General features: G+C 38.9%; 1 protein-coding gene across 1 annotated transcript in view; it reads right to left on the reverse strand.

Moving 5' to 3' along the window:
• The window catches only part of SPAG16 (sperm associated antigen 16), a 422,997-nt gene that overhangs the window by 192,643 nt on the left and 207,036 nt on the right, over positions 1–23,318 (reverse strand). The window contains 1 exon segment of the mRNA XM_061348067.1: positions 19,567–19,710. Coding sequence (XP_061204051.1) covers positions 19,567–19,710 — 144 coding nt within the window.

Below are 23,318 nucleotides of genomic sequence, written 5' to 3' on the forward strand. Positions count from 1 at the left end.
TGTCAAATAAAAGGTCTCAAAACAGCACACTAAAACAAGCACAACCAGATTTTAAGTTTTGCGTCCTAAAAGAGCTGTAGCAACAGGTAGCATCTGACTGGAACTTAACTGTACAACATAAGCATCAGCAACTCAACAGCAAATTTTAAACACAGAATCACAGAATAGTTAGGGTTGGAGAGGACCTTAAGATATCAAGTTCCACCCCCCTGCCATGGGCAGGAACACCTCACACTAAACCATGCCACCCAAGGCCTCGTCCAACCTGGTCTTGGGCACTGCCAGGGATGGAGCATTCACAACTTCCCTGGGCAACCCATTCCAGTGCCTCACCACCCTAACAGGAAAGAATTTCTTCCTTATATCCAATCTAAACTTCCCCTATTTCAGTTTTAACCCATTACCCCTTCTCCTATCACTACAGTCCCTAATGAAGAGTCCATCCCCAGCATCCCTATAGGCCCCCTTCAGATACTGGAAGGCTGCTCTGAGGTCTCCACGCAGCCTTCTCTTCTCCAGGCTGAACAGCCCCAACTTTCTCAGCCTGTCTTCATACAGGAGGTGCTCAAGTCCCCTGATCATCCTTGTGGCCCTCCTCTGGACTTCTTCCAACAGTTCCATGCCCTTTTTATGTTGAGGACACCAGAACTGCACACAATACTCCAGGTGAGGTCTCACAAGAGCAGAGTAGAGGGGCAGGATCACCTCCTTCGACCTGCTGGTCACGCTCCTTTGATGCAGCCCAGGATACAGTTGGCTTTCTGGGCTGCAAGCGCACACTGCTGGCTCATGTTCATTTTCTCATTGACCAGCACCCCCAAGTCCTTCTCCGCAGGACTGCTCTGAATTTCTTCTCTGCCCAACCTGTAGCTGTGCCTGGGATTGCTCCGACCCAGGGGTAGGACCTTGCACTTGGCATGGTTAAACTTCATGAGGTTGGCATCAGCCCACCTCACAAGCATGTCAAGGTCCCTCTGGCATTCCTTCCCTCCAGCGTATCAACCAAACCACACAGCGTGGTGTCATCTGCAAACTTGCTGAGAGCGCACTCAATCCCACTGTCCATGTCAGCGACGAAGATGTTAAACAAGACCGGTCCCAACACCGATCCCTGAGGGACACCATTTGTTAATGGTCTCCAGCCGGACATTGAGCCATTGACCACAACTCTTTGTGTGTGGCCATCCAGCCAGTTCTTTATCCACCGAGTGGTCCATCCATCAAATTGATGTCTCTAATGCATGTTTCACACACAGTGAAGATCATTAGAGAATGAACGGTCTTTTACCATGGTGATTGAAAAACACTTTAAAATCAATATTCCAATTGTTTAATTGGAAAAAACATGTCTCTTTTATTTACCTCTATTCACATAATTATTCTAAAGCAAAATTCTAACAGCTACTCTACTATTTGCAGTATTAGGGAAGGTAGACCCTAAGCACAGCAAAGCACAAGGGAAGAACTGCAAATACTGTTAAAAAATAACTTTATTTTTTCTGACATTTTACGCTAGGGCAAAGAGGAAACATAAAGAAAGGAAAAGTCTAGCAAAACTGAGTTACTCCATGAAGATCAGAATTAATGAAGTCTGAATGCCTATGGAAATATCTTTTGCCTCCTCGTGCCATCATCTAAGCTGTTTATTAATTAAATATATCAGGAATTGATCAAACCTTTACACTTCTGTCTTCCAAGTCTTGGCAGAATTATCCTGCAGGCTAAAATTTACTAGAGAGCATAGAAGACAGTGTAAGGAACATGCTCAGAAGTGAAGGGTGGTGAGGGCAGTACATCCTCATAACCTGCATTTTCCTTGGAAACAAGGTTAAAAACAGTCACCCAGACATTGCACTTAGGAAAGTATGTACCTCCTAATGGGTTCTCACCTTTGGTTATGAGGGCTGTATTTAAACACCTTATTTTCCATTTCATATTAAAACCAATGTAAGGAAATGTAATACTAAACCTCAGTTCAGCTGTGCAACCATTGTAGTTCTTCACTGTCCTACTTTGCTGTGGTGTGTTTTTGTCATAGCCTCTCATTTTTACCACACCAGAGAAGGTGAAAATCAGGCTGAATTTAGAAAAGGTTGGGCTTAAAATATTAATAAAAAATTTCCCATTAAAAAGTATTAAAAATGCAATAAGAGATTTTTTTTTTCCATACCAGGCAGAAGACTTCCATAGTTCCTTGACAAAGGATGATGTGGATCCAATGCTTTGTGGGTACAAAGGAAGATGGGAATTTCAAGAAGAGGAATACATCAGGGATCACATGGAAACTGCATCTGGCCCAAGAACCCAAGAGCCCAGGAGGGTAATAAGACAAAACCTCAAAAATGCCTTCCCTTATTCTTAACCATCCTTAGGCATCCTCTGGTCCTCGCTGCTGGGGACAGGATGATGGTCCAGAAGAATCTGGCATGTGCAGCCATCCTCATGATCTTAGCCTGTATTTGAACAATACACTCAGTAGCAAAGATTTAGTTTCTAATAGATTTTGTAACCTTGAAACAGACTTGAGATACAGTTCACTTTTTTGCTACTGGAACGTGGAGTTACATTAATTATTTACAATGACATTTCTTATTAAAACCCCTAGGGTTTTTTTATATCTATGGTTCATTTTGGGTGTTGCTTTCATTATCCTCATGGACTATGTGTCTAAGATACATTTTATGTAGTAATATGGTTCATCTTTCAGAATCATCTTAAGCTCAATTTTACTCCTGTTTTATTCATAGACAAAATGTCATTTATACAGAAGGTGAATGCTGGAATGCTCGGCAGTAGAAATATGAAAATACCTTTTCCTCAGTTATCAACAAAGCTGGGGAGGGGGGAAGAATTAAATTTCAAAATGCAAAATGAATCATAAACTGACATTCTATAAACCAATGAAGAAGTTTCAAAGACAGGAAGCACTGCAGTAACCAGCAGATGGTGGATGGCACATAGGTACATGGCTTTTTGTCTGAGAAAAAAAATTCAACCATCCTGCAAAAAACAGTGGCACCAGGCTGTTGGCTGGAAATCTTCAGAAAGCTGTAGATGCATAGTATGCCAAGTGCAAGGCTCAAGGTAATTTTTCATTCTACATTACCTAATTGATAGATCTTTTTATCATATTTCATGCTTATATTATTGACCCAAGACAGGGTAACTGTTTACCCCCTGCCATTCTACCTGGCTTACAGCTGGGTGTGACATCAAAGGAAAAAAATAAAGCAGTCTTTTGGCATAGCACCATTTGTCACTGCTTCTAGATCACACACTGGGGTAGTTGTAATAGTAGTAATCTTTTCTTTTAATGAAATTCACTTCCATTATTAATACTTCCTTGAGGTCACACTACACTTCAAAAGTAACACATCTGTGATAACTTAAATATAACATGCTTATATTGCATATATGCATATAACATACATAATATGTTGTATTTTATAACATATATAAAATACATATATATATATTTTTAGGCAGCAAATTCAAGTAATTTATAAACAAGTTTCAACCTAACATCTTCCATATTTCAAAGCATTTTCCCTTTCTGAACTGATGACAGAAGCTGGCATATCCAACCAAACAGACACAGAGAAATTTTGTTTCACCTGGCACCTTTCCCACTGCTCTTACCAGCTTGTCTCTGTCCCAGTGCACAATTACTCCTTTATTTCACACTCCATAGTTCTGCATTCAGAATCATTATGATGATTTTTTTGTTATGACCACAAGGTAGCAGATTGTTCCAATTCACTTCATCATCTATACAGTCAGGCCTGCTACATTCAAATCCATTAGCTTGCTAAGATTAGCTTGGTACCCCCACATTCACTGCAGGCTAGTCTTTTTAATGTACAAAAAATGAGTTGGCTGTCTTTCAATGTCATGTAATTAAAAGTGGTTAAATGAGATTTAAAAATAATTTAGGCACCTAATAGAAGCCAGGTTTTAGTACATGTAAAATTGCCTTTTAGGAGGCTTTGGAAGCACACCAGGTAAGGAATAAAATTGAAAAGACAACAGATAAACTAGTTGCAATATTTGGAGATTAGGTGTAGCAAAATGCATGTCAGCAGGACGGCAGGCGCTAGACAATGCAGAGCTCTATGAAAGATTTAAAGACCAGTGAATAATCACCTTTTATAAACAACAACAAATGATAACAACAATAACAACAAATAATAAAAAATGAGGTCTCTTCTAAAAGGTGTCTGCCAGTGCATGTCCAGCACCCCACACCCTACACCAAAGTTCTACACCTATTTACCAAAGAGTAGAGCATTTGGGCATCCTATTTGAAGTAGGGAGCTTGTAAGAGCCTATCCAGTGGTATCTCCAACAGTTACAAAAGCTGCTTATGCTGAAGGCAAACATTATTTCTGTATCCAGTTGTGGCACCTTGCTGTAGGATATTGCCAAGTAAATTTTATTCCACTAAATTCATGAGAAATAATTATTTTACCTGAAATTAAATATAATGAGTAAACATTTCAAAACTACCCTATTTTCCAGAAACAGCATCTATTCTGTACCATTCCAATACTTTCCCTCAAATAACACCAATGTAAGTTAAAGTCTTCCTATACACTATCCCATTTTATAAATAAATTTATGTATCTAGCCCACATAAAATCACACACAGTACCAATCAATAACCATAATAAACATTACACAATGTGCTATTACAGTGTGATACTTAATCTCAAGATGGATCCCATATAGCATGGGTTGTTTTTCCTTCATTGGAGTGTCTCCAAACCCTCTAATTTTAATGAAGGGCTGTTGAAGCAGGGAAAAATGTAGTTTGGAAGGAATTCAGATACATGAATTCCATGTACAGAACTGATTTATGACCTATATTAGCAATGATAATCCTGTGTCACAGTTCCACTGAAAGGCAAAGCTGTGGATCGGTCAATTTATTACCATCCCCAAAAGGTTGTCCAGTGATGTCTAATTTCAATCAATAGCCAGTAATGAACCACAGCCATTAATCCCATTTGCAAGTTTGTACAAAGTATCATTTTCAAGCTGCATATTCATATGCATAGAGACTTCAGTGAGTGTATAGAGATTTCACAGCCTGTGGCAATTTCTGCACTGGGATTTGAACATTTCCCAGGCACCTGGAAAAATGTTTAACTCACTCTGTGTAATGATCTCAACAGTGAAGCCCAAGATAACACGCAAGACAGCGTGCTAGCCAAGTGTTTGCATTTTAGGCAACTGATGATCTTACTAAGCCATTCCCCAGGGATTTGAACATAATCAAAGGCAGCGAATGAGTTAATGGAGACAGTGATCAATAACTGCTGAAGTCTGAGAGTGGAAGAGATGGAAATGCTGAACATGAACAGAATCTTGCGTTAGTACAAGAGAAGCAGCATACCAAAATTAGTACAATCTTCCACTCTTCACAGAAAGGCTTTGTATAAAAACTGAATATTCATTCATGAGGCCATGTAGTCTAACACCTGACTGCTCAACAAAGGGGGAAAACTGAAAAAACCTGAAAGCCTCAAACCCAGCAACTCTCAAAGCTGATCTAAAGTGTGGCCCTATCTAGTGTGACTGTCTTCCTGTTCCTCATTCGTTTTACATATACTCTACTCAAATGCAAAGAATACAATTACAAGAAGCTAAGAAAATCTTCCATATCCACATCCTTCAACGGTTAGACAAGTCCTGAGGCTCATTCACAGTCAGTCAACTTCCCCTGCTACTTGTGCTACTGCAACTGTTTCGTACCTGAAGTTATCCAGATGAATGCAACAATACAGCTTGAGAGAAAATACATAAATAGAACAAATAAATGACAGTACAATTTGTATCTGGTTTGTACTCAAGACAAATTTTCCTTACTTCAACCATTAAACCTAATTGCATACTAACAATTTTTGAAGTAATTCACAACTGAAAGCAAGGTCTAGCCCTTGACATAAGGTCTAGTCCTTGAAAAAAAATTCATGCCAAGAAAACCAGAATTTCCATGGATCAATCCCACAACATATTGCTCCAGGGTTAGGGCATTAATGCCACATGGTTTACTAAAAACCCCCATATCAAATACCGAAGAAATACATTGGGAATGCTATAGATATACAATGAAATTACATAGTATCCAGGACTAAACCAACTATATTTAAATCCTTGCAATAATAAAACTTGGTATCTGAGCTAAAGTACCTAATTAAAGGTAATGCATCACCAACCAGTAAGTACTCATCACATCAATGTCTCTTGAACTGTACTGGTTAGATCATTTTGTGGCAAGATGAAATAAATGAAGCACCCTAATGCTATGGTACAAAAGAGAAGGTCCTGACTTCACATGTGACAAACTGGTAATCAAGTTTTTCCTCTGATTCAGAATGCTATTTTTCACTTATTGTGACTAAGATGAGGTTTCATCATGTTCACATTTGCATTTCATGGAGCATTCTTCAGGCACACATTCCCTTTGTTAGCATTATATTAGAAAAAAATTAATTCGTAGAAAAACTGGAAATGAAGTTTCCTGGCAGCTAAGTTCTCCAAACAGGCTCACTGTGCACCAGAACTGTCCAAGTCCAGGCACTGGAAGTGAGTGGCTGCATACGGACTTCAGAGAGGCTCAGAATCCTCCACTTCCACAGCTCTGGCACAGGCACAGAAAACCCTCCAGCACCAGGCAACACAGAGATTTGAACCTCCATCTAAATATATAACCAAAGGAGTCAGTCATAAAGACAAAAAAAGCCCCCTCATCTTCTAAAATATTTTTTTAAAATACCAAAGCAGTACTTCTATAAAACCTAAGCCTCCTACCTTGAAAAGAGGCATTTCAGTGCAGTGCAATTTTTGCAAACACTCTAAATAGAATCATAGAATCACAGAACAGTTAAGGTTGGAAAGGACCCTAAGATCATCTAGTTCCAACCGCCTGCCATGGCCAGGGACACCTCACACTAAACCATGTCACCCAAGCCTTGAATGCTGCCAGGGACAGAGCACTCACAATCCCCCATTCCAGTGCCTCACCACCCTCACAGTAAAGAATTTCTTCCTTATATCCAATCTAAACTTCCCCTGTTTCAGTTTTAACCCATTACCCCTTCTCCTATCACTACAGTCCCCAATGAAGAGTCCCTCCCCAGCACCCCTATAGGCCCCCTTCAGATACTGGAAGGCTGCTATGAGGTCTCCACGCAGCCTTCTTTTCTCCAGGCTGAACAGCCCCAACTTTCTCAGCCTGTCTTCATACAGGAGGTGCTCCAGTCCCCTGATCATCCTTGTGGCCTTCCTTTGGACTTGTTCCAACAGTTCCATGCCCTTTTTAAGTTGAGGACACCAGAACTGCACACAATACTCCAGGTGAGGTCTCACAAGAGCAGAGTAGAGGGGCAGGATCACCTCCTTTGACCTGCTGGTCATGCTCCTTTTGATGCAGCCCAGGATACAGTTGGCTTTCTGGGCTGCAAGCGCACACTGCTGGCTCATGTTCATTTTCTCATTGACCAGCACCCCCAAGTCCTTCTCCGCAGGACTGCTCTGAGTTTCTTCTTTGCCCAACCTGTAGCTGTGCCTGGGATTGCTCTGACTCACGTGTAGGACCTTGCAGTTGCCATGGTTAAACTTCATCAGGTTATCATCAGCACACCTCACAAGCGTGTCAAGGTCCCTCTAGATGGCATTCCTTCCCTCCAGCATATCAACCGAACCACACAGCTTGGTGTCATCAGCAAACTAAATACTTGGGGGTTTATTTCCATTTCAAGTATCTGAAACATTGCCTCAATTGAATTGCCATTCTCTATTTAAGTCTAACACTAATGTTAGTTATTTTAACAGCTACACTTTAGGAAATGCACATTTGAACAATATAACAAACATGGATATCTCCCCATCTACTCCACTAGAATTCAGGGAAAAAACAATTGCCTTTATCTCACAGATGAAAACAATAATGAACCAACTATGTTAAAGGCATCAAGATTGTAATTGCACACTAGGAAACACAACACAGAAGGATATATTGACAGATATTTTGATGTGTATAACTCTGAATAGAATGAATAACTCGATCCACAGAAACACAGGATAGACCAGTGAAACTGAGAGCAGCCCAAGCAAGGAGGCAGCTAGCTCTCTGTGCTTCCAACTTCCCATCCTCAAATGCGCATGCAGATGAACCTAGAAAAAACCTAAACTACTCACAGTCTGAAGCAACCATGGTGAGCAACATATTTTCTTTCACAACCTGAGTAAATAGATTGAAGATCCACAAAACTGAGTGCATGTGGTGATTCTCAGGCAGCAGCTGTATGAGGACTAGCAGAAACTAAAAATCATGGTGACAGGTAGGAAAAGAAATCCAAGCACACCCTGAAGTGGAAGAAAATTGCTCAAATTTTTCCCAGAACATATTCATGGCTTCCCTGAAGCTGAACTAGTAGGTTTAGAAGTATATTATTTTATTGGTACTTTATAAAGAGACTTCAGTTGCATATTCCTCCTCCTTTTCCCTATCAAACTGGCTATGATAGAAATTATTTTCTTCCTTTTAAATAAATACCAGATCTAATTACCCACACAGTTGATCAGAATGTTTCCTCTTCATTTCCAAGAGTCAAAACAATCACATCAAAACATTACTGCATTTGAATAACTGAATAAACTTTTGCTGAAAAGAGAAAGATTAAACTTGACACCTGTTTTGTGACACTGATAATCACAATGCCTCTTCAACCAGTATGATTATAGTGCTTTAATGCTCCCAATATTAATTACGGCTGTTTTCGAGTCCAAAATGCAGGTAAGGAGAGAATGAATCACACAAGACAATCATTTAAGAATAATGAGAGAATTCTATGTGAGCAAAGCATCCAGTACATCTGAAAACTATTTACCTTATATACAAGCATAAAATTTGAATGATAAATTATGAAGATAAGATAAACAATAATTTAAATAACACTATACAAAGACTAGCAATCTTTTTATTTCCATTAGGAGTTCAAATGTATCCAAGATCACAAATCACGGGTATGAAGACTGAGACCTTTTCAAAAGGGGTTTTAAAGACATGTTCTGTATCTGTGATGAAGGGGCAACAAGTTAATCACTAACGGCATTAGCTCAGTTGAAAAAAAAAAAAGACAGAAGATAGCAAATGAACAAGGTGAAGATTAGACAAAAGAAACCACAGACCCCCTATAAGAACTCCTTAATAAAATCTGAGTTTGAATTGTTCGATTTGACCAAAGTGGTATCTGCTACTACCATCTTAAAATTGTTTCAAAACCAAAACTAGTGATGACGTACCAGTCCATTGATATCCCTTCTCACTTTCTCAGGAAGATTCTTTGAAAAACTGTGGGCAAGGGTTCAATTTCAACTGAAAGACAGTGCGTGTACATCTGTGTAAGCTTGGCCAAACTCTTAACATCTAAGAAGAAAAAAGAAAACACCCTCTTGGTAATTATATATAAGTACTAAACGGAAAAGTACAGAAATATTGTCCAACATATTACATAATTAAAAATTAGTAAATTCAAGAGGTATTGCTTGGTTAGGAAAATGTAATTCTTCCTCAAATGTATAGCTGTATGAATAACTTGTTTCAGCAGAAAGTAACAGAAATGAAAGTCTCGTGTTATCACAGTTTCAATTTTTCAAGCTGCTGACAATTCTGACCTTGACCCATTGGCTGAGTCCTCCCCTCTAGCCCCTTGTCTTCTCCTTAGGGGTAAACCAGCCATGGGGCTTCATTTGGCACCAGCTGCTGAATGCCTGCTGGAGCAGCAGCTGCTCCAAGTGGCATAAGCCACAGGGACGTGCAGATTCTGGTGTTGCATCTGGCTAAGGGGGTGGTGGGGACTGAGCCTCCTCCAGTAAGTGCAGAGAGCTGGTCAGCTCAGGGGTTGATGCCCCTGATGTTTCCCTGGGTATTTCCCTATGTATTTCATAAGTCAGAGTAACACTGCTTTGAAGCAGATTGCCTCCAACTCTTTTCCTTTGCCCTCTTACATACATTTTAACTCTCCTAGTCTAGTCTTTGCTTTAACTGAAAGCAAACTGCCACGGCAATAGTCTTAACTCTGGGGAACTCAGGACTAACATGGAATTTGGTAGCTTGCTTGGAAGCTCCCATAAATGCCCTGTGAAACAAGATTCACATTTCAGATGCCACATTCCTTTTTCCCCCACCAAGACAGAGAGAGAAGTTTCTCACTATGTATCCACACAAAAGAAAACATACAAGGAAACAAAGAAGCCAACTACACTTTTCAAAATGTTTACAACTGCAACTCCTTACCAATACACAAGAATCAAAAAAGAGAAAAAGCAGTCACTGTAAGCATCCTATCATAAATTCCTAAAATGCAAGAGACCTTATTTTGTTTCAGTTACGATAATGCCTTAAAGGCTTCAGCAAAGCACCACAACCAGCCACTCCAAACACCTTTTAACCAGCTCCCACTGTTCAAGAGCTTTTTAAAAATCTAAGCCATGCTGCTAGCAGGCAGGAAATACCTAACAAGACAATCAACAAATTGGCTGTGATACCTCTGGGCTTCAAAATTATATGTTGTGGTTTACCTTAAATATTTGAAAGGCTTCCTACGATTTATTAGTTTTACACAAAAACTTCAACAGGTTTTCAATCACTGGTTTTGAAACTCAGTGTGTAAGCCACATGTGAAACTAACTAAATAGTGGTTTTATCAAAGGGCAGCATTTCATTACAATATATTTTCTTCCTGTAATTATTTCAAATCTACATTTGAATTGCTCAATGGGAGGACCGCTTCATCTGTCAGCCAGTTTCCTCCCTTTCCTCTCCTCAACTGTCATCAGCATTTCTCTCTCCTGCTGTTTGCTGAATTATTGTAATGGAGATATTATTAGTGAATCACTCTGCCTTTGAGTGGTCAATATTTCCACCAACCAAGAAATAGAAGCCAAAGGTAGTTTTTCATTAAAACATGGTCATTCTGGATGAAAAGTGAAGCCTATTCAGTAACTACATCATGGAACTGAAGGCTGTTTGCTTTTTAAAATCAATATAATGATAGACTCTTAAGGCTCCTGAGAAAAAAGAAAGAAGCTGCATTTTGTCCGGCAAAGTATTTCTAGTTTAGAATTAACTTTCAAGGACAGTTCTGGTAACAGAAGGATATATTTAAAAATAGAAAAAGCGATGCAAAATCTAAACAAATTTCTACAATTAAGGCAGCTATGAGTCAACTTCAAAATGCATGCAACAGTGACTTTTATTTTTGTCTTTGTATTTGTTTGCCTTCTTAATCCTAGAAGTGGAAAAATACTTCTTTATAGCAGAGGTAACAGCCTTGCAGAACACTAACAGTCTAATTATTACTGTTTTAAAGTCAAACACTGCAGGTGGCCCATGGTCTTCCAATACAACTGTCTCAAAGACAGAAGATCAGAAAGACTGGGGGAAAGGAGACACCTGATGTTCTGGCAACAAAGAAAATCTCCAGAAGATTGGACAGCTGCTGGGTATGCTGGCCTGTGTAAGAAAACACTCCTCAGCATGACAGGAGCAGCAGAAAAAAAGGCAAATTCTGAACAACAAACCAGGATCTAAGCATGTAGCAAAGCTACAATTATTATAATTCCATATTTTCCAAAAGAACAACTGATCTCTCTGTAGAAAAATAAAATGAGAAAAAAACATTGCTTTTTCTTAACGGATACTCACCAGTAGTTAACACAGCCCTCTGAAAGGATATAAAGCATATTAGATAAATATATAGATACACATCCCCAAACCCCAGAGAATAACCAACACTTACACATGCTGAAGAGATTAGTATGGGTAGAAACATTTGGCTTGTGGGAGTGGGTGGAAGGGGAAAAATTTTAATCAAATCCATTACCTGGTTATTGATTTCTCTTTGCCAGACTGATCCTGTAGAATACTTATAAAGCCTTTGACATTGAGATGTTTGGCCAAAGATATTGGATTAGACTAAGCAAAAGCTGAGCTTCTCATGTAATCTCTCATATTTCATTTATATATGATTTATTTCTTTGTCCAGCAGAGGCTTTTTATTGATAAAAATAACGAGATTGAGAATCCCAAAGGAAATCTAATGCCCACCCACTCAAACATGTTTCTGAAGCAAAAATAGTAGGCTTTGTAGGCCTGAGAAGGAATGATGTTATGGGAAGACCGTTTCCTTTTATGAAAAGTATGAAGCTTGACAAGGATTTTGAAACAAAAAAAAAGCTACTTTTGAAATTAAAATTCTGCTATGCTTGAAAATACCAAGTTAAACACAGTTAAAAACATTCACCAGGGAGCTGATCAAAACACTTCTAAAATAGTTTTTTCCTTGCAGAATAAATGACTGCAACTTTTTTTCTTTTGACTTCCTATAGTAGCTCAGTTTGATAAAACATCTTAAAATATGTCTAGTCAGCTAAATATGATGCCTTACTTAAAGCCAGTTAGACAATAGGAAATTAATTGTGCCACTCAAAAGAAGTTTCTAACCATTGCCAAATTTAATATGCAATCTGGTAACTAAAGGCTTTGCTGAACTACATGAGAATTTAAGATTCTCTAAGAAATTAAATCATGTCTTTTCAATACAGATGCTGTTCAAAAGTCCTAAGCAAAATGTACAGACTTTCATGCATTTCTTTAATAGATATTAATAGTAGTAAAATGATAAATAGAAACTCTGTTTCTGCAGTGTACCCTGACTTAAGTTTTAAAGTCTCTATTTCGAGGCACAGATCAGAATAATCCTATTCCACTGACAGCCAACAGAGGCCTTTGTGATTAACAGGAGTCTTAGAACTCTCTTATGTTAATGCTTAAAGCAGAGTTAGTGGCTTTTAACTCTCAGCCTTGTTTCACATATAATGTGGAACTCAGCATCTATGACTCAAAAGCCAGCAGAAAAGTCTTTTGAAGCTCACTGTTTATGGACCATTTATTAGCAGTAATTTCCAAGATCCTTCCACTGAGAGGACCAAGTCTGTCTGTCCCAATAGTCAGCCAAAAACGGTGAATGCTGACATTTTTCTTCCTCCTCCTCCTCCTCCCTGGATCTGAGGTATACACAGCAGCTTGCCTGATCAGTCTTACTCTTCATATGAGTACAGAGCTTCCCTTACCAATGACTCCTGTGAAACCTCCTAGGGAAGTGAGGTCCCTTCCTTCCCCATATGTACCTACAGGCCGTGGGCCATGAGTATTGTTACCCTACAAAGTCTAGATTTGCCTTGTTTCAGCTCCTTACTCTCAGGATGAATTAAAGTATGGTATTCCATACTTTGAAGACTGATGGACAGCTTTTTTCCTAAGATTCCTTCATACAAAACCCTCTGTAGTCCATAATGAATCCATCAGCTCCTGAATGGGCAGAATCCATCTCTGGGATGTGTTGCACTTGCTGCATATCTGCAGGCTACCTGGGCAGCCTGTGCTCAGTACTCCTGAATCGCCTGGAAGGAGCTGACAAACTGGAAGTGTATTGCAGAGCAGTTGAATGCCTACACAATTAATTATCTGGGAGGCCTAGGGCCTGCATAGACACTTTGGAATTGGGCAGTTATCCCATGAAAACACACAAAACTCTTCAGTGCCACCAGAAATACAGTCTGGATGACAATGAAGGGTACCTGAGCACATCACATCTGATATTTTACCATCATGGAATTATTGAAAGGGCCCCTGATGCAGCTGAATTCTCATCCTGTTCTTTCCTGACATCTCAAAGAACTTCCTTTGGTCATGAGTAGGTTAACATGTATGGTGTTATCTTAGCGTGACTGTTGAGCCAGCCTGGGCAGGGGCTTTATGGGATGGGTGGTAACAAAATGCAACACTTTAAAATCACTAACTCCAAAACTATTTTCATGTTGCCAGATATTATGAAAAGCCCCAAAAGTGTATGTGAAGGTCTCTAACTAGAAAGAGCCTCCAGCAGCACAGTCAAATCACACAACTGAATGTTAAATTACATCTTACATACAGACAAATGCTGCTCTATTTAACTAAAACTAACAAGCATCAGCTTGTAGCAATATTTTATAGATCATAACTTCAGTGGCAACTGTGTGGTCTTGAAGTCTCCCCAGTTTCACCAAATAACTGTAGCATCAATATTTGAAAGTGGGTCCATTAAACAAAATGGAATAATAGATATTTCCTGTTTCTTCTCATAGAAATAAAAATACATCTCAGACCAGCCTTAGGAATTATTATTATGAGGAATATATTTGATGTCCATAGAATTTTTTAAATTATCCTGCTCTTGTGGCTACAGACCCTACTTACTCAGGATGTCATCAAGTGCTTTTCATTTGATGAGGCTTCATGGGCCATATACAGTTTTAGTTATTCAAAAAACATTCTTTGCAATATGTAATCAGAAAGAAAGCAGCCATTTATTTTGAGTGTCAGATTGTCTGTCTGAATCTCTTCATACGCTGCAGATGTTTCTCACCACACACTGATAAATGAGAATATTATAGTTGGCAAGAAGGTTGGTATGGACTGATGCATCAGCATTTATCAGTAACGGGACTCTCCTCAACAGGGACCAAGTGCTATAAAGGTAGTGGGTAAAAACAGAAACATGCTGCCTGCTTGTAATTCATTTTGATAATTAAAGCACAAGAGTGTCCACTGTGAAATTCCAAAATTACACATGTACCTTCAAGTTGCCAAGACTGACTGTTGCTCCTTAATGTTTCCCTCCTTCTCCAAGCAGAAGTTCCCTGGGATACAGTGAGCAATGAATACTGTCAGATTCTGCCTGCTACATTTGAACAACTGATCTTGGCTGGCTTGAAATTCTGCCTACTTCTCCTTTCTGTGCATGCCTTTCTCACTGTATTTTGCCCCTCTTCCTCATTACTCCTGTGTTACTCATCTTGAGCATTGAATTTCCACTAGAAACAGGGCATAGCTGAAGTCAAAAGCAAGCCATAGCTTTTGGCTGCTTATGTATTAGCCAACGTAAGTTCAGCAGTGATTCTGTGCTGCTCAGCCTTACGCAGCTGGAAGAGACCTTGGTTTTAGAGACAGGTGCTTACGCCTTTCTGCAGACCAGGCATTCATAAATGTTTCACGGCTGACTACCCACAGCCCCCCAGCCAAGTAGGCAGCATCAAAATCACGGCCCCTTCACAGCCTGCTCTAATGTGTTACTGAATTCCTCTAAAAGCTTCTGGTGTGAATTCAAGCCCCTCTGGAGTTGCTATTCCCTCCCCAACCCATTCAACCACATCCTTGCATCCAACCTCAACATATTTTGCTAATTCTTTCTGTACTGTCCCTCTGCAAGGCTGGCTTCCTCATCTCTCCACGCATAGGTTTTCATCACAGTAACATTACTTTCTTCAGCTTCGAGAGATACATTCTTGAGCTGCTTCTGTTCTTTCAGAACATGGCTTGCTCTTTTGGCCCAACACCTCATCTTTCTCTTGTACCCCCTCACTGGCACTTTTTTCTAGGCCATCAAACATTAACTACCTTTATTTTCAATATGTTTGATGCATGAATCCAGTTATCCTATTTATTTTTTTTTTATTCCCCTAATTACTGAGGGGACAATACCCACCTCCAGTTTTCCAATAGCAACAGAACTTAAAGAAAAACCCTGTGTTCAAAACAGCTGCTGTGGGGTTTTTGGTATAATAAACAATTTGATAAAAGTTTTGATTTATTTCCTCAGTAACTGTGAGAGTTGAAATAACAACAGAAAGAATACAAGCAATTCCGCTTCTGTCTCATGTGAACAGGACATTCCGAATGAGTTGACGACAATTTTCAGTGTGCATTCTAAATAGCTGTTAAGAACCTACAGTTATTCCACAGACTCGAACAATGCATGAAAAGGGCTACAAACATTTTAGAACAGTTGACTTGATTAATATTTATGAATATATTAAGGACACTATGTATTTTACCAGCACATATGCAGAACAAGAACACAGTATTCTACTACTGACTGGGATTTTATTGGGCATTAACATACACCTCTGCTATGCTGCAAAGCTTCACTCTTCAGCCACCCAGGAAGGTTAGTAATAAAGATAAAAAAATCTAGTATATGTCACAAAACATCTTAATGAAATTAGAGTATGGTTCTTAAAGGTGAAGCATTTACATTGTCAGCTTACTCTGGAAACTGGCAGAAGCAGCATATTTTTGTTAAAACAAACCATGTAGACGAGGCCCTTAGTGACATGGTTTAGTGGAGCACTGGGCAGTGCTGGGGTAAAGGTTGGACTTGATGATCTTAAACGTCTTTTCCAACCTACGATTTTTGACTGCTATTCCAAACATCTGGGCCACCTGGTATCTGCAGGTACACTAAAAAGCTCTTCAGCTATCCAGATTTTTAACATGAAGCCCATGTGGATAACGGTCAGAAGCCATTCTGACTCCCTCACTCCTTCATGCATATAAAAGATAAATTGAAAATATTCCTAAATTTTTCAACAGTGACAGGAACTTGCAATAGCTAATTCATCACAAAGGACTCTTCAGACACATGAAGTAAAAATAGTGTTTGTTTCTGAAGTCTGACCAGTTGTCACCTGAGCTTCAAAAAGGAAGCCCTGCTCTCCTCCCTTCTTCTAGCTGCTACCTCCTGTAGATGACAGGATCTGTTTGAAGTTTTACTTTTATTCTAAAAGCTTAAGGCAAAATTCTAATCTCAGATCTGCAAAGATTCTCACATCAGAGATGTTCTGCTCTCCCCACATGCACAGAGCTAGTTTGCTGCCCTTAGTGTCCTGGGAGCTACTGCCATGCAGGGAGAACACATGGGGAACTTAGACCCTTTGTACAGACTGACGAGCACTGAGTGCAATGCAAAAAATCATACACCAACAGACTCTGAAACTTCAGCAAACCACACACCCTCACCTCACTCCTCTTTGCTCAGATGCGAAGCAGATGTGTTTTTAAGCAAAAAAAAAATTGTGGAATGACGCATATTGTCAGTGGAGGGGAAAATGAGAGACCACAACCCCCTCCATCCAACAGTTCTTCAGAAACTCAGTGGTCCTTGCCTCTAAGGTTCAAGCGCATTATGATAGTTAAGGATATTTTTGTACATCAGTACTGGGAAAGATTCAAATGACAATTATCATCACTAATTTGTATTAATCAGCAAACAAGGTCCAGAGCCTAAAATGTATGTTTGCCTTTCTACTGTATGCAGGTAAGTTCTTACTACAAACCCCCATTCTCTCACTGCTTTTGGAGAAGCTGTTGATATATAAACCAAACCACACCATTAGCTTGAAGATTACAGATCTTCACAGCTACTAATGAGACCTGCAACTTCACCCCTATTTACACAGTGGTGTCACTAAGACAACTGTAAGGAATAGTACACTCTGAACATGTAAAAATTGATTTCTGAGGTTTTCAGTCATTTGTATGTGCAGAAGCACCAGCTGAATTTACACCACAACTCTAGATTTCTTCCTCCTCAAATTACTAGTACACTCAGAGTCAGCATGTGGATCATTCTGATGCTGTCCAAAGATGTTTTCAAAGTGGACTGGTGTGTGTGACTCTGCATGCATGTGCATCCTTTGGATAGACATAAGATATTTCTCAGAGCAGAGGTGGAGATAGCTCTAAACCTGATTTTACAGATGGAAAGCAGAAACACAGAAATGTTCTAACTTAGGACAAAAAGGAAAGAATGCAGAAGTTTGGAAGTTGTACCCAGATTCCTGTATCAGAATTTAATAGCCTAGTGCCAGAAAAATAGTTTTCTTATCAACTTTTGCATGAATATAATTTTAAGTCTTTAAAACAGTAACAAGGCTAGAGACTATCTACATTTGATTATAGAATATAATCTATGAGAAATTTCCATTTTTAATTGTTTTTACTTCCAGAACACCTGAGAGCTAGAAATCCCCTACTTAAAAGCAAGAAGGTATGATTAAACATATTCTGTCACATTATATGTATTTCACCCAATAACGGAAGACATCATTTTAACAGCACCACTTTTGATTCACGCCAGAGCGTTCAGCAGGAGTCAATTTATACTGCAAGAGAATAATGATGTACCTCAACTCATTTTAATTTCAACAATTGAATGAGGAATAGGAAAGTGTATTGAAAGGACTGTATTCTGGTCAAAGACTAATCAGAAAATAGTTTTGATTCTCTGAGTCAGCGGGTGTCATGGTAACAATGCATTATCAAAATCTGATTAGCATGCCCAGCAGCTTTAGAAACGATAATATGCTCTTCTAATTGTATTTTCCTTTCTTCCCCTGTGATGAGTTTTATATTCGTAACAGGTAAGAGGTAAGGCAGCATTCTGTTTATCTGCAAGTTAGACTTAGGATGTCCAGCATGCTCACAAATTTTGTGCAAACTGTTAGAACAATTCTCTTACCACCTTAAAATAAGAAGCTGAGTCTTCCATTTCTCTCCTCCAGTAACTTATTTAAGTCAAATATTATTTTCTTCTTTTAAATATAGAAAATTCATTCTAAGGATATACATATGAAAAGGAGAACACTGTGAAATGGAAGCATCTTAAGAAAAAGCCTATGTTTCATAGGAGAAAGAGATGCAAGAAAAGAGTAAGTGCATGTTTGATTCACCCCAGAAAGCATGACTCCATGTTCTTGAGTTTTTGAAAGACAGAGGGGATTTTCCTGTGTTTAGATGACTCTGTGTGTGTGCCTGCTAACTATTAAAATATCAGAAATCAGGAAGAACCACAAAATTGAACAGGATATTTTTCCTTCTCATGAAGGAAAGAGCTAATACTGTTTCATAAAAAAAATACAATGAAAATAAAAGGTTATAGGTTTAATAATGCTCTTTTTATAAGTGAATCTCAGTGAGTAGCCTGGCAGACCTTTATTATGTTAACACTAAAAAATTCCATTGCAACTGTAGCCTTCCAAATCTGATGGAAAGTCATTTTAACATACAGAGTCTCAGTCTTAATAAATGTTGGGGTTTTTTTGAGAAAGAGTAAAATGGCATTTTATTTTTCAGCAGAATGACCAAGAAATCTACTTCATGTTTGGCCTATTTCCATGACCTTCATAACCTAAATATTTATTTCTTACTTTCAATATTCACTTTCATTTATTAATCAGCTTCAAAACTTTACAAAAAGAAAGGAGGAGAGCTTGTATTCTTATTCTCTAAGTAAACTCAAATACTCTTAGTCATATGACAAATAATGCCTAATACAAGAAATCAACTTTTCTGTATTATTAATAATGGAACAGTGTTTGTTATAATGCATAAACAGGGAGCAAATGAACACAGTGAAACCTAAAAAGCTTATTAATCCTTGTTACGTGCACTGGCACGCGGGCAGAGTTTAAGATACACAAAACACGAAAGGCAATCAATCTTAAGTCAATACACCAAAAGCCAGAGCAACATTTATCTACATGTTTGGAAATTCAGCAGTGAGCGCAGGGTTACACTGAGAATACAAAGTCATCAGAGTAGACAAGTGAACAAAGAAAGAGCAAATAAATATGTCCCAGAAGGGATCAGTGCTTGTTCAGGGGACTGTTTGCACTAACCTTGGATGGAAGCAGCAGCCCGAAAGCCAATCAGTGTGACCTTCACCTGTCATGACAATGTTCCCATCAGGTAAAGCCCACATTTACCAGAGGTGATCATCACTGCCAGTGACTACAATGTCTTTTTGAGGATGTAAAGCCAAGCTACAACAGAAAAGCACATTATATTCTGTATCAATTTCATTTTATGTTATATACACATCAGTGAGATTTCTTTAACTCAGGGCAACAGCTACAGAGGACTCTGATTCTAGATGGAAGGAACAAGTAGTGATGCCTTCTATGCTCCTAAGAATTCAAAACACATGCTAGAGGAGTTTCTGCTACTTCTGCAGAAAACAACAAAAGATGCCTGACTTCTGTGAAACCAGGCTTTTTTCCACCCTCTCTTGAGGTTTCAGTTGAATAAAACACTTGAATACACTTTAAAATATTTTGTTAGATTATGCTCTTACAAGCATCCGACTGAGTAATATATGAACAAGCCGTACCAATATGAACTTCAAAGAGCAGTGGCTTGTCAGTCTGCTGCTGATGACCAAAGGGAAACAGGACAAATGCTTTTGCTTTTTTTTTTCTTCATTATGCCCACAGGTCTAAAGTCTCCTACCACTGAGAAGTAACTCAACTGATAATTCAATTCAGGAGTTACAGTCTCTGCCATCACTTTATCACCTATTCACTGGGAGTAGGTCAGAAAATCCATTTCAATTCTATACTCAAAATGTGTTACATGTTTTCATTTTTTATTATGCAGCACACTGGCATGTAATGGAAATTATACACTTATCACACCCCTATACTGAAAACTCAGTTTATTTTTGATTTAGCAACTGCAGTGCAGCTTAAAATGGATCCAGGGAAGAAAATCAATCAGTTGGAAAGATAACAAGTAGCATATTTCGTATGGATTTGGTTATTTGATTTAAATTATTGTAATGCTCTACTATTTGTTGAACATCAAAAAGTATCTAGGAGTTGACTTAAGCCACAGGAGTAGATTACTTAAACATATTAAACCTGGATTTCAGAATCAAAAATGCAACTACAGGAAGAGGAATCATAACCTGCATGTGCTCCTACTTCAGCTGTGCATCAGAGCTCACAGTTTGCAGAGAAAAACACTTATTAGAACAGAATGAGAATAGAGACAGTGATAAACAGACAAATTGGAAGAGAGGTCTGAGAATGTACATTATTATAAAAATCCTTTTTTTAATAGTACCTTTCTCTTGCACTCAAATTAATTCACAAAATTCCTAAACCAGACTTACAGCTTCTACTGTAGTTTGAAAAATACTTCCCTCTATCAAATCCATGCTAAAAGCATATTGATGAAACTAAGTTTTTGTTACAAGAGACACCTATTCTTGCAGTTTAAAGGAAAGTCTAGGAAGTCTCCTACAGATTCATCAGCTGAATTTAACTGCCCGAGCAAGGAGCCTGGGTTTTACCCATTCTTTAGTTTCTTCAAGAGAAAAAAAAATTTAAATTCTGTCTTTGTCTAAAGAAGAGAAAGTCCCTTTGCATTTATAGGCAGAAAAGAGAATGAGGGAATGATCCATTTAAACTCTCCAGAGATGCACAGAGAGCAATCGTATCACTTAGACTGGCCACAACAGACACCTAGAAGAGCAAGGAGAGAATAGTGATAAAAGGAGAGAATTAAACTGAAAGAAGGCATGCCAGTGGCCTGCAAATTACAGAGAACAACTGTCCCAGAATCCCTCTACTGTTGGAGACCAGTGACACACCCAAAATCCCACTGCTGTTTTCTGCAGCAAGCATAGGCACAGACCACTGTTACTCTAGAGACCAGCTTCACAGAAAATGAGTAGGCTAATAAATACAAAGATAAATCCACACCAGGGCTGCTACAAACCCTTCCCTGATCCTCGAAAAGAGAGGACCTTCCTTCCCCACCAGTATGCACCTCACACAGAAGCGAGACCAGCACGGGAGGATCTTCTACTTGTTAGCAACAAAGTCCTAAGCTCCTCTGGATGTAGCAAGGAACGGCAAAGGAAAAAGAAATGGAAGTCGAGAAGAGGAAAGGATGCCAGCTGCAAAATGGCTGACAGCATGTGCTACTGCAGGAAGATCCATCAGTGGTTCAGGCCTGTCTATGATTTTTCAGGTTTGTGAAAAATTCTATCGCTATATTATCTGGAGAAAAAAGTCAAGCAGGCAGTGTCACATGGATACAGCTTACATTTTTCTCTTAATCTATCTTAACACATACCCCTCCAGCTTTTCCCTCTAGATATTTCTGCTATTAGTCAAAGTTCATGCCTGTTGTGAAGCCCTTCCATCAGTTCTCTCTCTTATATTCTTCTCAAATACCTGCCTTCTCAGTTGCCAAGATGTGTTATACGGTCTAACTTCAATTGCCTTCAGTCCACCTTTCACTCAAAGGAAAATACTACTTCCATCCAGATCCTGACCTTAGCCCTCCCAACACACTTCCTGTCCAACTTCTGAAATGTCCAAACTTCTTCAGTAACTGCACATTCCTAAAGAGCTTTGAGACAATCCCTAAAGTGAATTTCATAAAGAAGGAAGTATCTTGCCATCACTGTGGAGCCTGCAGATTTATTTTTCACAGGCTTGTCTTCTAATTGGAGAGCTCTTGGAGCTCTTGTAAAATGCTGTTGCTGCCCAGTGTTGTTTCTTTTTTGTCTCCATGCCATTATTACAGGCACACAGTGAGCACTATTTAATTAACAGAAAACCTGCAACACGACTCTTGAGCTGTTTCTAAGAAAGGGAAGTCCATTCATCCAAAAAGCGTTCTATATGCAACATTAATTAGGCACCCTTGTCTTCACTTCTGGCAAGCCAGCATTGTATAGATTTTTGCTTCATGTCTGTTCACAGGGTCTAATTATTTCCAGCATGGAAGACTTCGGGTAGACTGCAATGGAAATCAATAATGGAACATATGTGATAGGAACATTAGCTTTCTCCTCCTTCTCCTTTGGGATAGAAGTGGGATCAGAGGAGATGTGGCCCAGAGAAAAAAAACAAACCCTTTCAGAGTTTTGCTGCTATTGAGTATATAAATACCCGTGTTTACACAATTCATTCTAGCATTATAAGCCATGCTCATCTCTTCAGCACTTGCCATGGTAGATATATAGTGCTCCCAGTAATTTGCTTTCAGAACAATCATAAATTATTTTGACTGAACCATAAATAAAAATATTGTATCTTCAGATGCAAAACAATTTTGGTCTCAGCATGTACTATATTTGATCATTTCACACACACAAAAAAATCAACCTTCAGGTTAAAAAGTTTTAAATCCAAATCTGTCTGTGTAACTGTGTGTTTGTTTTAATACAAACACTAACCACACTGCACTGAGGCAAGGAAGATTTCAGTCAGATGTGAAGGAAAACTTTCTGTTAATAAGGTTTCTGAAACACTGGAACCCATAGCCATTTGCCATCATTACCTTGTTCTGAAAGCTCTCATCACACCTATCATGTATTACCTACAGATTACTTTCATTATGGTTAGAAGAAAGGACTGGTTGGTGTCCTGAGGTTCCTTCAAGTCCTAAGATAGCAATGTTCCTACTGAGCCCTGTTTCATTCGATGCACAAAATACACAGTGCTGGTATGCGAAGGACAATTACAAAACAATAAAAGCATCACCTCAACCCCCTGCTAAGGCATAACAGCAATTAAACCCAATTGCACAGATGCAGAACAGTAAGTCACACAAAACCTCCTATAACTTTAAAACC

This window comes from Neopsephotus bourkii, unplaced genomic scaffold, assembly GCF_033783945.1.
Source record: "Neopsephotus bourkii isolate Nb327-2 ecotype Australia unplaced genomic scaffold, CSIRO-AGI_Nbou_v1 NB_335, whole genome shotgun sequence".
Lineage (NCBI taxonomy): Eukaryota > Metazoa > Chordata > Aves > Psittaciformes > Psittacidae > Neopsephotus > Neopsephotus bourkii.